Below are 15,820 nucleotides of genomic sequence, written 5' to 3' on the forward strand. Positions count from 1 at the left end.
AGGATACCTCCCTGGTCTGAGATATGACTGCATGGCTTTGTATGGAGCCAGACTGGAGAAAAACCTGGCTGTTTTTCAGAACGGGGCACAACTGTGATCAAATGATCCTAAAGCTATTTAGAAACATCAAGAATGGGCCAAGGGGGGCGGGTGGGGTGTAAATGAAAAACTTCTGCATTGTATCAACATACAGTACTATACACAGCACCAAATATCAAACCATTAAAGCATTGTCTTGTTACCAGTAGTGCACTGCTTCATATCCAGCATGAAATGAATACTGTTCACATACAGACGCTGCTTTGTGCTAAGGGGTAACCAACATATTACAATTAATCAAAACTGCCTGTACATCCAGTTCAAAAGATTGAGATGAATCTGACACAGGATCGTATTCTTTTATTGCTGGTAATTTCCATATTGTCCCTATAAAAGAGAAATAAAAATGTTGGAGAATAATCTATCAGAGGTTTACAAACAGCAAGTTAGACAATTTCTTTTGGTCTTTGAATTTTGAAAGACCCACTGAAGTATCACCAATATGCCTGCATCAAATTATTGGATTTATATGCAGAGCTAACATCAAATCTGGTTTTCCATAGCAGAGATTTAGACAATTTACCTGCTCATAGCCGTAAGGCCTCTGTTGCTGAGCGGATGGACCCGTCTGAGAAGCTCTGTAACTTCCATATTGCTGCCCCTGTCCCTGTTGGTAGCTGGAATACTGCGAAGAGGCTCCTTGTGCGGGACCTGAGAAGACAGTGGAACCTATAATTAAGGCTGGGTTTGCTGGGGGGAATTCTTCTGGCTAATTTAATTGCAGACACGATGGTAACAACTTAAGCTCTGCGAGTATGAACCGAGAGTGTATTTTGCCTAGACCTCCCCTCTAGCTTTACACTAGAAAGTGTTAACAGTAGTCATGATCCAGTTGCAGCAGTGTAAACTTAAGGTTTTAAATTTTGCTCAGAAAATTTGATATCCTTTAAATGATCTGTCCTTCTGAAATCTGTATTATTACCTATGCCAAGCTACCTGGCCTTTATTTTAGTAACAGTTGCACATTTAACTTCCCATTTAATCTGGCTGTGCCACCACAAGCACCGCTGATCAGGCAGAACCTAAGAAATCTCTTGCATATAGAGATACTTTTAAAAAACATGTAAATCAGCCACACAACTGCACAGGGATACTGATTTCCTTTTATTGGGGACTGTATGTTCTGTCTGTAGACTGCTGTGTGCACTCACTTTTTCAGCAGTGTTGGTGGATTTTTATGAAGAAGAACCTATAAAAAGACGAGGCCAGGTTTTAACATCATAAACTGAATTTTGGGGTTGCTTTCAGAGAATATATCTGGTTTGAGTCATCCAAACCATCTGCTAGTACTGCAGAGTCAGGTGTTAAATGAACTTTTTAGTCATGTAGGTTCTATTTAATGAGATCTTACAATTTTAAATGGATTTGCTGTTTATATCAACATCAGTTTATCGTTTGGTTAACGTTAGCAGTTCAAGGTACAAGTACCGTCAGATTTGGGAGATGCACCAGAAACCCCTTGCCTTGATGCTAGTATTTAGATTATTCCAATCTTTCCGGCCTGTTTTTGTACTAGTAACCTGAAATGGTTTCCTTCTCCCAAAGGCTGAGGATACCCATAAGCTGCCTCCTATCGATCAGAAAACTCAACGGCAGCCATCGAACTCGGATTCTTCTGATGGCAGGGGGGAGCTCTGCCGCTGATGACCTGGGAGGTTCAAAAGCCCTGCGCCTGCTTTAGCTGCATGTTGAAAGCACTTCCCCTTCTTTCCTTTCGCCTCAGTCCCTTACCAAGGAATAAAACCCCTGTGATGTTGCGAGCAATCTACGTGCGGGAGTAGTGATTCTCTGACTATTGAGGTTATGTTTTCATGCTGATGCAGAACTATTTATTGGATGTATGGGAGACCTGAGAATCCAGGCAGTGACCTCCTACCGACACTTACCAGGAAGTCAACACGAGGCAAAAGTGCATTTTCTAAATTTCAAAAGAGAGAGGGATTCAGGATGCTAACATACCCGTATGGAATGCCATGCTAGACTTAGGTATGTTGCTGCCCAGAATCCCTTTACGTGCTATGCTTTTGGCTAGTTTTGATAAGTGGATGTCTGAGGTTAATCAAGGAAATAGTTTACAGCGTATTTTAGCTTAGGAGTGGAGGCGTCAGGATAAACTACTGCAAACACTTGACTGGTCAGTGACAGTTTTCTTACCGTATCCTTGCTGTTGTCCTGGGTAACTTTGTTGATTTGGGTATTGCTGCTGGGAATATGTTTGCTGTTGTGCAGCTCCCTGTTGGTATCCTGCCTGCTGCTGGCTGTACTGTGAATTCCCTAAAGAGGGAAAAATGGAAATAGCTTGGTTATACATGAGGCAAGTATTTCACTGTACCTGTGAATTGTAAGGAAAACAAAGGCATAAGGAGCCTTGGTCTGGATTTATAGACAAGTACTCTGTTCAGAAACAGATGATTGCATTTTGCCAATCAGGTTGTTTATTTCTTCATTGATTTTTAGTTCTTTTGAACAGGAGAGAGTTGTTTATTTATACACATCACTAAACAAACAAGCAACCTGTCCCCCAAAAGATTTTATTTTTACCCCAGAAGTGTTTCAGAAGAAAAACAGAGTCACAAAGATAAGGGTGCCAGGGTAAATAGTCAGTTTCTCAAGAAGGCCTCCCACTCTGTTTTCTTCTAGATAATGATGCTTATTCATATATCCTAGAAAGACCATTTATCCAGTTCTTAGTGGTATTTTTTGAAATACCTATGATAGAAATTCCATTTGCAGTATCCTGAAACAACAATATGAACGGAGACTATACAGATGACATCGCTCTTCCTAAATGCCACCTCGCTGTATCAGAAGTCAATATTTTACAGTTAATTTAGAGTTGAGACTTAACAGTATCACTGAATTTACTGACATACTACTGTAGAGAGTTTTTAAGTGGCAAAATTGTAAACTCGTAGTATTGATGATTTTCAAACAATAGTTTCATTTAACCCATTTTTTTCACAATCTGTAAAGTGAATTAAGTTAATTTTTTTAAAAAAGCTGGTTTTAGAGAATTAATTACTTTAGAGAAATTTCCATTTATGGTTGCCAATTTTTTCCAGCTCTGAACCCCATTTCTAACTGCAGCACATTAGTTTGCCTTTGTCAGCATAACCTTTTACTTTAATGCTGCCATTTTTATTTGCATTGTGGAAAAACCACGACAGTTTGTTAAACAGTTTTGTAAGAGTAGAGGATACTGATGTTCTAGAAGTCTTCTACTGCAAAACAGGTTCAATATCAACAGCCATAATTCCACTTGGCGCAGCTACAAGCAAGAATCATTTTTCTACTGGGTATGAGGCTACACACAAGTTGTGAGTAACCCCACAAGGCTGCACAGCATGACTGCCTCACAGTGCCATTACTGACATGACACTGTGTATACAGTCTGATACAGTCTTGGTATAAAAAATGCTATACATAGCTAAATTCTAGTTCCAGGACACTCCTGAAGTCATAGCTAAGTAGCAGTTAGTGATGCAGAAACTGCAAGTCATATTTTACATTTTCATAAGCATTTCATTAGTGTTTTAGGTGATTAGAGCTTGGGTTTACAAATATTGCCAATATGTTTTCCTACCTCCTTCATAATAGTGTTGTGTAGAGTCGTCAAATGATCTGTCATAGCTCTGCTCAGTGTAGGATGACTGCTGATAGGCATAATCACCGTGTCCTACAAGAATTGCAAAGATTTGTCAGATACATTGTTAATATAACTATAGACAGATTGTTGAATGATCCATTATGAAGCTGCTTATGCACAAAGATGAGGCTAAGAGGAAATACAGACCACTTAGATAGGAGGTCAAATACACGGCAAGGAAAGGCACACCTATGGATAAATGTCTTGCATTTACCAGTCCACACTTGGCTTTGTGCTCTTTTTGAAGCAGTTTGGATAGCAGGATGCACTGATGGGTATGTTTGTGTACCAAGCTTCCATGCCCTGGGATTAGAATTTTCTAGCATTTAAACTTGAAATGGGTCTGCCATGTGCTTGGATGGGGCAGTCATCCTGGTCTATACTTCACCAGTGTTACAGTGGCTACAGCTCAGGGGAATTACCATCTGGATAGTATTGCTGATTCATAGGTTCTGATGAGCCTTGTCCGTGACTGTACTGTTCACTGTAATATTCTTCCTGACCCATGTACTGCTGCGAGGAACCTGCAAGGCAGAGGCAAGAGAAAGCAATCTGAGCCCCGTGCACTCCTAAGGGATGTTTTCTTCTTATCTTATTTTTTTCCAAAGAAAACAGTGTTTACATCTGGATAAGTAAACAAGCTGGGTATGTTGAGAGCAGTTTCAAAGATGTTTTGCTCACTAGAAAAAGGAAATAAATTTGTGTTCTCAGAAAAAGCTGGTTGAAACTGAAATTACACAGTGGTCAGTAACATGTCCTAAAACTACTCACTTCTGTGGCCATACCGAAAGTAATGGCTACATTTCATCCCCTGATATGAGTTATTAGAAAGCACAGGAATGTATTCCATGCTCAATAACCCAGTCAGAATTGAATATATTTTAACTAACGTATTCATTTGTTTCTCAGCAAAATTCAGGTTACGTTAGAATCAGTCTTACAACTTATTCCAAGGAGGTCTTAGAGCATGGTAGTTATTCTCTGGTGTTTTCCTCTCCTTGGCCTAATTTTTCATATTAATTCCTGGCAAACTGTATCTTCTTTGCAGAAGTGTGTTCCTTGTTAACGGCTGACCCAATATCATTTGAAAGAACTGAAAACATTCCCAGTGCCTTGAGTGAGCTGTGTATCAAACAGTTATCTTTTCATTAGAGATATATGATCCATTTTGGACAGAATTAATTTTTTTCTAAACATCTGAAATAATTAAATAGACAAATCTTGAAAATAGACTAAAGTTTATGTGATTGTCACGATACTTCCACCGATCGAGATTTCTTCTGTTCCCAGATCAGTTTCCCTGTTCATAAATGTGACTTGGAAATTTCCTCGACTTACCTACCCCACAGAATGGACTGAGTATCATCAATCTACTAACAATTACATCGGTGACCCAGTAACCGATTTTACCTTGCTGGGAAGCTCTGTAAGGGCCCATTGGTCGCTGACCCATTATGCTGTTGCCTTGGTTGCTCTGGCTCATCATGGCGATGGAGGACTGCCCCTGGTAATGCTGGCTCCCTCCTTGCGCTGAGTTGTAATGTGACGTTGCCGCTTGCTGGTGCATCATGGACACTACAGTGTACATGGAAAATACGGTTGTCTAAAAGGATGTGACAGTTCTCTCCCTAATCTCTTTGGAAGCAAGTTAAAACCTTCAACTAACATGCATCCTGATAATTCTGTGAATTTTCCACAGGGGTAGATGTTTTCCTACTGCACACATTTAACACCCAGAAAGGATGTTATTACATGGTCAGTTCTTGCCATTTGCTTCAGTCAAACATTTAAACACACATCTAGCCTTGATTACTGTTAGTTTATGTAAAAGAATGTAATCATTATTACGGTAGGATTAAAGAAAGAATAAGAACTGATATTTGTTCCTTTCTACCTCCTGACTAATTCATTGCTGCACTTCTTTTCTAATCAACTCGATTACTATATGCGTGATGATTATATAGTTTAATTAAATTGACATTGCAGGATTTATCTGATCCTTAAATTTCATATTGTCGAAAAACATTCTCATTGGACATCCCACTCAGTAGTAAACATTTTTACAAATTAAGGGATTAATTCTGACTTGTTTGCTATTCTCTCTATGCCTTGAAGCAGTGTGAAGGATCAATAAAATAACAGAAACGGGGTAGTAATGTACAACCAGTAAATGTGTAATACTCTCTGGCAGGCTGTTTCAGGTAGGATAAAGGTTCATCTCAGATCCCTCCCATGGCTGGGGGATCTGCTGCCAGGGGCTGTCAGACAGTGCTGCTGCACCTTCAGCTGACCCTCATTCCCCCAGCTCCTTGCTAACCACAGCAAGTCGGTGGAAGTTAAAGCAAGTCTGAAACTGTTCTGACTTACACTGCTGCCTGACACCTTGAAATTCAGAGGTGTCTGAAAGCTGTCTTTTCCTCTTGTATGTTTGTCGCTGTCTACAGAAAATATTTACAGAACAAATGTATATGTGGTAAACCTCTGAGGTCACCGAAAAGTCAAGTTGGCCCAGAAGGAGGAAGAGGGAGTTTACCTGGATTAGACTGCATGTTGATGTTTGTTCGAGAGACATAATTGCCTATTGACCCCTGGCCTTGCATTGGCACATTCTGAGATGCAGGCACTGTATGGCTATAACCAGGCCCAGTTCCATGACTGCTGACAGTCATACTCAGAGAGGTTGTGGGCATAGTGTTCTGGCCTGACTGCTGCATAGACACGTGATTAGGACCTAGAAAAATTAAAAAGAGCAACAAGAAAATCTGTGCTATTATTGGCAACGTACAGAGAGCATCAAAGCCCTTGCGGCCTTTCTAAAATACCTTGTGATAAGGCAAACCAAACAAACAAAAAAAATCCTCGTTAAGAGAGTCCCCTGTTATATACAGACAAATTAAAACTGCCTGCTGGACAGTTAGAGTGACCCTCCTCTTCCTGGCACCAGATCCAGGCTGTACCGAATTGCAGTCAGGGAGAACAAATACAGCAGCAATGCCCTACAAGCAATTTCTCAGAGAGCAAAATTAACAAATGCCAGTAATTTCAGATACTTCAGAAAACATAAGGACTCAGGAAACATCCCAGCCTTCTGAAATTCATCCTTTCCTTCCTCCTGTGCTGCTGCTGACTCCCCTTCCCCCCTCACCCAGATGGTGACAATGGTGACAATGAGAAGGCACAGTAGTGGTTGAGAAACACTTTGCACATTGCTGCATCCATTCAGTTCCTTTATAAACAATTAACCTTCATAGCAGGGGCTTACGAAGTACCCAGAGACCCTCACCTCAGAGGACAAGCCAGTCTCTCCCTTTCCTGAAGTCTGACTGAAAGTACCTCAGACTTTCAGAAGATAAATTTTCCAAATCACTACAATAATCCCTGTTGTTATGACACTCCCTTTCCAGCATCACTGTAAGTCATTACCAGACTGCTCCAATTATGTCCTGCTTTTGTATCATTCTGCTTACCTGGCAGCATGCTTATTTTTTAAAATTCTACTGCTGTTGGGTAACTAAAACTGAGGAGAAACTGGTTCCTATTTTTGTTGTTTGTTGCTGTAAATACTTTTATGAATGAGTTTTGGAAAGTTGTTTTCATTGTGTACTGTTACTGTCTAAATTGTGATTGTGTGTATTGTTGTCTATCTAAATTCAGCTGTACTGTTGTCGATCTAAATTAATTTTGATAGAATGGAAGCCATGCAGAATCCCTAGAAGAGACAGAATTATGCTGTAATGTTTAGATAATGATATTTTAATTCATAGTTACTAAGTGTATCTACAGCTTCTGAAAAATGTGTCTAATTCTCTTAGCACGAACTTCATTAATTACTCTTAATGGTATTTATAGATACCAAAATGAGAACATTTGCTGTAGATTATTTTATTTTCCTCTGATGCAGAGAAGCAGCATTTTCCACACGGGATGGAGAGGCAGCTCTGCTGAAGGCAGTGAAGCCAGGTCAATACACTGCTACAGAGATCTAGCCCTCTGTTTTCCTCCAGTTTCTCTGTCTTGTAAAGCTGATACTTCTACTGTGCAACCCAAGACCCCATGGTGTTTGAATGGAGGTAGCAGTTGTTTTGAGTGAGAGATGGAGTGAAGCAGGTGTTGGTAAACCTCGCCCTGTTGACATGGGGAAACTTTGAGAATCTTGGCTTTTTAAAACAAAAAAAAAGAAAAAGTGTGGCTAATTAGTGATTGGAAGGGAAAATATGAAAGTGTGACCACAAGTGTTTAAATAAAAACACTAAAATAATAATATAAATACAAAACATTCAACCTCTTTCGTACTTCCATGAATCTAAGGCAGTTCATTCATGATTTCTGAACAGTTAAAATTCTCAGATGGGCCCAATTCTGTCTGGAGACAACTGAGTTTCCCTGGTTGTTTTACTGATGCCCAGGGGTTTGCCTGCAGGGCTGTGGCGTGAAGAATCACTGATCTGTGGATGGTGGATTACTTCAAATCTCAGTGGGTTGTTTTTCAGCTTGTCCCCACCCACAGAATGATCCTTACAACTGACCTAGCTGCCAATACGCAGTTACCAAGTAGGGAGGGAATTACCTAGTTACTGGCCTGCAGAGGTGATTCCTGTAAAGTCCTGACTGAGGACAGCAAAGAATAAAATGTAGTAGCTTCTCTGTCTTCTTCCCTGTTCTTCCCTCTCTTGCAATGCTTTAGCTGTTCATTACAGACTTTCATCTCTTTGCCATCAGATGAGGAATTTTCACAGATACTAAAGCCCATATATTTGAATTGTTAGTCCATATGTACTCCCACTTTCCAAAAATGGCTGCCCAGTAATTGTTTACCGACATGAAATAATTTTTCAGTCTCAAATGCCATCCACGCATCAAGAATGCTGTGTCACATCCTGATAAAATGCTTGGCACTACCCAGGTGATGGAGTCTCACAGAGAGTGACGACCCCGCCGCCCCCACGGCTCAGGCTGGGCATTACTAATAGGCTGGGGCAACGTGCGCTGAACTGCCCTGGCTGCTTCTCTTCTGCAGATGACTCCAGTCTTCAGGGCTGCCCGTCTAGTTCTTACAATCAGCACTAAATTACTAGAAAGAACTGGAGGGTGGGGGCAAATGAGCAAAACCAGCAACAATAACACTGAAAATGTAGATTTTTAGAAACAATTTTTGTCTGACTTAGTATAATAGTTGCACTAGGTAATAAATCTTTCAAAAAGAAGGCCCAGATATATTTAGTAAGTTCACTTGACAAGCTGTAACTGTTTAAGTAGGTAGCTCATCCGTGAGTTTAAGAGGTACTATCAGTTTGACCAGAAATGGATTTTTAAAAAGTCAGAAGTAATTTCATGGCTTGCATCTGCTCGAGTCCCCCTGCCGAGGCCTGTGATTTTACAATAAGATATTTCTATTTACAGAAGCTGTTTTATCGCTCTGTCACTCTGGGAAAGACCCACAGAAACAAGAACTGACTAAATAACTACAAAATAAATAGATTATTCGTACTATAAAACTATAAAATGCAGAGTAAAAAAAAAAAAAAGTCTTTCAATTCTTTTCCTTTAGTTGTACAAATGACCAAAGTATATCATCTTACTCATGAAATGTCTATGCAAATTCCTTGGCTACGTCATACAATCTCAGCAAGCTTCTGTAGAGGACAAAGACTGAGGCCACACGGAATTATTCTTAAGAAGGCATGCATCCAGGAAGGTCTGCGCAACCTGAAGGCTTGGTTGGGCAGCTGGTCATGCAAACAATTCTGTCTTACGCTGGCCAAACCCACCACTTCCAAGAGAAAAATACCACAATACGTATTTTTTCTTACTAAAAACTTGGATGCATCTTTACTTGGTGATTTTCATTACACCTTTTTAAAAAAAACATTTCTAATTTTTAATTTTCTAATTTCTAATTTCCCCTAGAGAAATACTAAGCAGACCGGAGTCCTCGCAGAAGCCAACATCATTCCTGACTGTAGCCATTTTGTGATGATTTCAGCATGTGCCTGAAATCCCCATATGCCTGAAAGGTGAGTTAGGAGAGGTCTTTTACAGCTCTGTAAGTATATTCTGCATTAATGATTTTGTTGCCAAGCAACAGCAAAGCAGCACAAAGGGGACCGAAGCTCACCATTGCTAATCTGACTCTGCATGAGGGAGGAAGGAGGAAGGCCCGTCCCAATTGCATCACTGAGATTGCTCTGTGAATGGAGAGATTGGTTGGATGCACTCTGAGTCATTCCTCCTGGGCCCAAGTTTATGTTTTGCGTTGGTGGCTGCAAATAACAAGGAGGAGAAGCAAATTTTTGGTTAGGTTTTAATTAGAAAAATAATAACCCCCAAATTAGCCTGACTATGACTAAAATGTACCCCAACTAAACACGTGCTTCCTTCACTTTTTGGGCTTGCTTGCGTAAACCTTTCTTTGACTACTACGTGTGAATGACATTCAGCATGATACAGAGAAGTCGGCGGGCAGCGCAGGGAAGATCTTAAAATTGTGCTTATAATAGAGTCTGGCTTCTGTGACCATTCTTCTGCACTTAGATGAATTTCATCTTGTGTGGGTAGAACCTAAGTGCCAAGAAGTGTGTTGCCAAACTGACCTTTGTCAAGCATAAAAAGCTTGACATAAAGCTATGCTGTGTTTTGTGTTACGTGTGATACCTCCAGAAGCCACCCACTTAGCAAGAGTAACACAGAGGTTAAGGACAAGCCAATGCCCAAATGCTGAATTAGATTTTTAGCATTTTTTTTCCTGAGTAAAGAATAGAGTAAAAACAGGTAAAGAACAGTGAATTTATAACGAATGGAGGCTGTCCAGATCTGCACCACTGCACCACTTACAATATTCAGAACTTGAGCTACGGAGACAGAGATTAACACAAATGTCCCAAAGAATGTGTTTTAAACACAATAAAAATAACTTTTTATTTGTTTCGTGATCGACTTGACCACTTCAAAACTTTTAGCTGGAAAAATACTAAAAAATGGTTTATTGGCAGTGATCAGTAACAGAATCAAAGGCCACTTCCCTCTGGCTTAGTGAGTTGGGGGTTGGAACTAAGGTCCCTTCCAACCCAAACCATTCTATGATTCTATGAATGTGTCTGACACTGGTACTTACAGCAGGAAGCAAGGACTGCATATTCTGGTTAGAATCTGCTATTGTTGCCAAGTAAACCAGGTTTCTGTGCAAGATTTGTTGGTATCTGCAGAATGAGGAGTAAAGCTTATTTGGAAAAGGTTAACAGTACAGAAAACTCCGAACCTTTTTTTGGTACCTACAAATTACCAGTTAGATTACACTAGCCCACTATTCATCTGTCGTAACAAACAGCAGTAGTGATGAAGGGTCGCCGTGTTCAACACCTCTTTTACAAAGGGGTAAACTGGGGGGAAGGAGAGGTAAAATACACTCTCCTTTGAAAGTACTTTGAGTGAACTGTAAAGCCAGGACCTCAGTCTTCGAGTACTGACACCCAGTCAACTACTCTACCAATTAGCAAGGGTCCTAGTAGTAATGAAATTCCAGAACTCCAAAACCTAAAACCTGTTTCCCCTGCCAGCAAGCTGAGAAGAACCAGATCTTTTCCAAGAGTTCTCTAACTGGAGTGTTTACTCAAGTGAGCACCACCAGAACCATTCATGCTTCTTCACAGTTCTCACGGAACTGGGAAAGCTCATCAGAAGGAACAGGAGGGCACCCAAAGGCAAACTAACAGCTGTGTCACTGAGTGAGGCGGGGAAACCGGGCGTTCCAAAAAATCAAGAGACAATGCTTTTTAAGCGCTGAGATTTCTTCTGATAAGGGGAAAATGCCTGGGAAGTGGGAAAAGTGGCAAAAATGAAGCCAGAATTGTGACGTGACTCCTTTAGCAAAGGTACCTTTTTATACAATTTATTTGAAAGTACTTTTTGGGTCTAGCCCCACAGCCTGACCCTGCATGGGGCAGAGTGGCTGTTCTTCCTGACCCCTGAGATTTAGGAAAGTCTTTTGTTTTCAAGAGGAGGAATAGTAAGCAGTGATACACACTGGTATGTCCACACACATACTGTCTGAGCCACAGGTAACCACACGGCTGATCCTTCACATTTAATTACTCTCTGATGAACATGTGTTATTAACTTTGTACCTGATTCTACTTGTATTCAATGAGTCTGCATAGAGCAAGTGGTCCAATAACTGTAATTGTTGATAATTAATTTAATAAATGATCTGTTAAAAATATCGTACGTACTAAATACTCAAATTCACAAAAAAAAAACCTGTTCCAAGAGCAATATACATTTCTTAATAGAAGCAAACCTAAAAAAACAGTCCAACTCTGATTGATCTCGGTGATCAGCGACTTGTTCGTAGGACTGCGCTTGGGAAAAAGCACACCAAACATTTCCAACACACTCCAAAACTCGTAATACTCACTGAGTACATTCTGCAGTTTTCCCCTTGCTCTGATAATCCATAATGCATTGGATTAGGTGGTGATTTTCATCTAGCATCTGCATGAAAGAAATACGATCAAAACACGTTACTACGAGAATCGTATTTTTGTGATACTCCACATTCACCCTTGGCAGCGGATGGCGTTCTGTGCAGTTTTGTTGCCTTGAGGTATTACAGAGTACCTCCCCGTGACTTTGGTGACCTCGAGATCGTGCTTTTCAAGTCACTCATCATGAATAGCTTTCTCTAACGCAGCTGGTTGAAGTACCCAACACAGAAGAATTAATGGACTTACCTTTTTTGCTCCTTAAGTGGCAGGTAGATTTTCATGCTGAAGAAGGAAAACGCTTTCACTATGAAATACCTCTGCCTCACTCTAAAATATCACCTAACCCTTTCCAAAACCTGAGGTTTTACTAACATGCCTACTTTCAGATAAGAAACGTACTTCCAGCAGTTTAAACCGACTGGTTTTCCCGCAGAGGAATAGCGTGTGCAGACGGGCTTGACGAAGTACACAAGCTGCGTTGCTGCGTCAACTCAAACCACGTTTAAGAGAATTACGTGTCCTTTGGGGTAGTGCAGTTCTACCACGGGAAGGACTTCGGTTGAGAACACAGCGTCATTCTCTATCAGTTGGTTTACGTGCATCAGCGGCCGGGAGCTCAGCTTCATTCAGTAGCTTCTAGTGAGCGACTTGTTCCAAGAAGACCAGAGCTGCTGGACAAAATGACCACTGACCTTTATTTGATGAACTTAGAATACAATTAAAAGCTTAAAATATCCTTTGATTTGTTTTAAAGTCTCAAATACAATAATTTGTCTCTCCCTCTGCTCTCGTGTGAATGCGGCAACCTTCCTTCAGGTGAATGGATGGAAATACCACAACAGTATGTACAGACTTAGATTTGCCTCTGGCCAAAACGCACTGCGTGACACAGTCTGTAGGTACCGCTGCTGTTAAGGGCTTGCAAGACCAGGCCTTTGAACCACCGTGTCGTCAGGATAGAAGAGCTCTTGAGGGAAGAATAACATTGTTCTGAAGGAGTCAAATGTGAAGTAATCCAGGCGGGCATGTGTTCTGATCAGAACAAATTCTTGACCCACTCAGATGCAAACAAAGGGCGAGATTTTAGGAAAACAAGCAGCAGAATCTTTGTGATGCACTTGCAATCTAGCTGGTTGCTCCCTTCAAGAACTCCTCTTGTCCTGTTTCCTGCTTGTGATTTGTGAGTTGCTCTTAACTTTGCTGGACACCCTTGTCCGTCACCGGCTCTGGCTGCTGGAATATGCAGCGATCCCGTGGCGAGGGGCTAGAACAGGCGTTGCTGTGGCCTGCCACGTCAGGTCAGTTGGCTTCGCTGGCGACCGCTGACAGGGAACGGCGGAGCCCTGTCAGTCCAGAATCCATGTTCCTCCTGCACGCGTGCCTGTGCTCACATGGCAACCCGGGTGCAGCATGTCATTTTAAGAGGAAATACTCCTGCCTGATTCAGAGTGCAGCTCTTTGTTTCATGCTCTCTACTCACTGTCCTACAGAATTTTCACCCGTGCCAGTGGAAAGTCTGTGTACAGAATGAGCAAATACAAACCCATCCTTTTCCGTTTCCACAGCAGGGATCACTGACTATTTTCACATTCAGTTAAGACACAAACTCAACACAAGGACTCCAAGCAATATTGCAGGTATCTTCATCAGAAAAGGGCCATGCTTCTACAATTAGCTGAAGAACGTTTTGCTTACTGAAAAGGAATCGGGAATAGCTCTTCTCCTAACCTGCTGGGAAAAAAGGACTGAGTTCTGATCTCCATTACACTGAAGAAACGGAAGGTTACTGCCCTGCAAATGCTGTTTGATGAACTGTTTTAGAGCACCATCATCACTGCTGTCTGGTTACAAGCCCTAACTCCCTCCATGTGGGATCTATTTTGGGAATAGTTCTGGAATATTAACAGCTTTGAAAGACTATCAAAACTGAGTTAATAAATAAATCAGCTGCTTATGTATTACAAGTGCAAGTAAGAATAATCAATGACATTGGTATGTGTTCTAAAAGGCTCGCTTTCACGAGGGTTTTCTGAGTTCCAGCCCAGCACCTGCTGCTTCTCTCACTGCCCATCTCTCTACGCGACTGTGGGGCCCATCAGCATCACCGCCTGCCGATGAACGGCCCTGAAGCCACACGCCAGCGAATGCACCTGAGATGGGAAATGCTTTTCCATGTTACTGGTGAAGAAATAACATTTTGAAGCTTCTGTAAAGTTTACGAATAGGTGAAAAGGGCTTGAAAATCCAACTGAAGGTACTTTGGCTGCCACGGACAGCTGTGGATACAGTTGTAGATTCAAGTACAAACTATTTGGGTTATGGAATTCTGTCCTAACCCCAACCAATCTGGACATTAGAGAAAAAATCGCCGAGTCTGAAATACTTCCCTATTTAAAATGAGTCGGTTCACAATGCCCCGTGTGCTGCAGGGGCTGCACAAAACGGGACTGGTTTCTAAACACTCCCCCTGAGATTCAGGTCACCTCTTCAGTCTCTCACCGCAGCTTGTTCTGTCTTGACCCCTGCTCTGTCGCAGCCTCCCGGAGTCTCAGACTGGCACCAGGTCCCGGTTCGGCTGCAACACCCGCTGCTGACCGGTTAACCGCCACGTTAGCAACGGCACTTCTCCCCTGGGCGCTGCATAGGAACGGGCCGCGGCGGACACGCACCTCGCTCTCACCGCACCCCAACTCCGCACGGACAAACCACCCCTGCGGTGGGGAGCCGCAGGGAACACTGGGGAAGGACAAACGGCAAACTGCGGTCAGAGCACGGCCATGCACGTTTGTTACCGACGGCTCCAGCCTCTTGGTCGCTGCCCGGTACCTGCTGCGGGAGGAAGGGGGTGTCGGGCATGTGTGCACGGTCCCCGCTGTCAATCCTGGGAAATAGGGAACAATAACTTCCCAACTAGGAGCCCTTGGCTCTGGCCTCCGCGTGAGACCTGTGCGGAGACCTCCGCTCCGGAGGAAATCTTGCAGAACCTTTGTTTGTCGTTAAACATCAATAAGCACATCACAAATGACAGTAACAGGAGATGGGAAATACCGGCGAATGGTGCTCCCTCTGTCTTCGGAGAGATTAAAATTCCGCATCCAAGTACAAAAGAAAATCCTTGCAAATTCAGTATTTTATTTTAATTCATTTCTTTAGACTGGATTTTTGGGGCCAGAAGCTGACATGCCATCACAAATCCCCCATCCACTGCCAACGGTCCTGCCATTTCCCCACGCACCATCGGCAGCTCGCTTTCCCGTGGCGAGCGGGGAGAACGTGCCATCCCGATTTTATTCCCTCAGCCCTTCTCTCCCTCTCTCTTCGCAGCGATCTGAACACCTTCGCTTTGTTCCACCTCCTCCTCCTCCTCCTCCTTCCCCCACCTCTCTCTCCAGCTGTCCATCTCTGCAGCCCTCGCAAATTCTCGGGTTCTCCTCATCGCCCCGGCACCAGCCTCCTTCCTCACCTCCAGCGCACGGACGGAATAAACGCTGAAACCGCCTGGATAAAAACATGCTTTTTTACCTTCTGGATAGTTTGCTGCGTGACCTCCCCTTTGCCTCTTGGGCGAGCAGAAGCAAAGGCAACCGACATGGTG

General features: G+C 42.3%; 1 protein-coding gene across 1 annotated transcript; it reads right to left on the reverse strand.

Moving 5' to 3' along the window:
* Window positions 1-399: 399 nt before the first annotated feature.
* On the reverse strand, window positions 400-15,816 carry SS18L1 (synovial sarcoma translocation gene on chromosome 18-like 1). The gene is made up of 11 exons (XM_010156369.1): window positions 15,748-15,816; window positions 12,156-12,232; window positions 10,857-10,941; window positions 9,861-10,005; window positions 6,279-6,476; window positions 5,156-5,320; window positions 4,168-4,269; window positions 3,683-3,775; window positions 2,254-2,373; window positions 623-750; window positions 400-426 (listed from the first exon to the last, which is right to left on the reverse strand). The coding sequence occupies exons 1-11, from the start codon at window positions 15,814-15,816 to the stop codon at window positions 400-402; spliced, it is 1,209 nt and encodes a 402-aa protein (XP_010154671.1).
* Between the last annotated feature and the right edge of the window lie 4 nt (window positions 15,817-15,820).

This window comes from Eurypyga helias, unplaced genomic scaffold (genome assembly GCF_000690775.1).
Source record: "Eurypyga helias isolate BGI_N326 unplaced genomic scaffold, ASM69077v1 Scaffold39757, whole genome shotgun sequence".
Lineage (NCBI taxonomy): Eukaryota > Metazoa > Chordata > Aves > Eurypygiformes > Eurypygidae > Eurypyga > Eurypyga helias.

Bases quoted from the DNA above. Each gene is read 5' to 3' on its own strand.
- SS18L1 (XM_010156369.1), bottom strand. From the start codon at position 15,816: ATGTCGGTTGCCTTTGCTTCTGCTCGCCCAAGAGGCAAAGGGGAGGTC. The intron at 12,233-15,747 runs GTAAAAAAGCAT...TCTTTCATGCAG, and splicing joins CGCAGCAAACTATCCAGAAG to ATGCTAGATGAAAATCACCA. The intron at 3,776-4,167 runs GTAATTCCCCTG...CAATTCTTGTAG, and splicing joins TCAGCAATACTATCCAGATG to GACACGGTGATTATGCCTAT.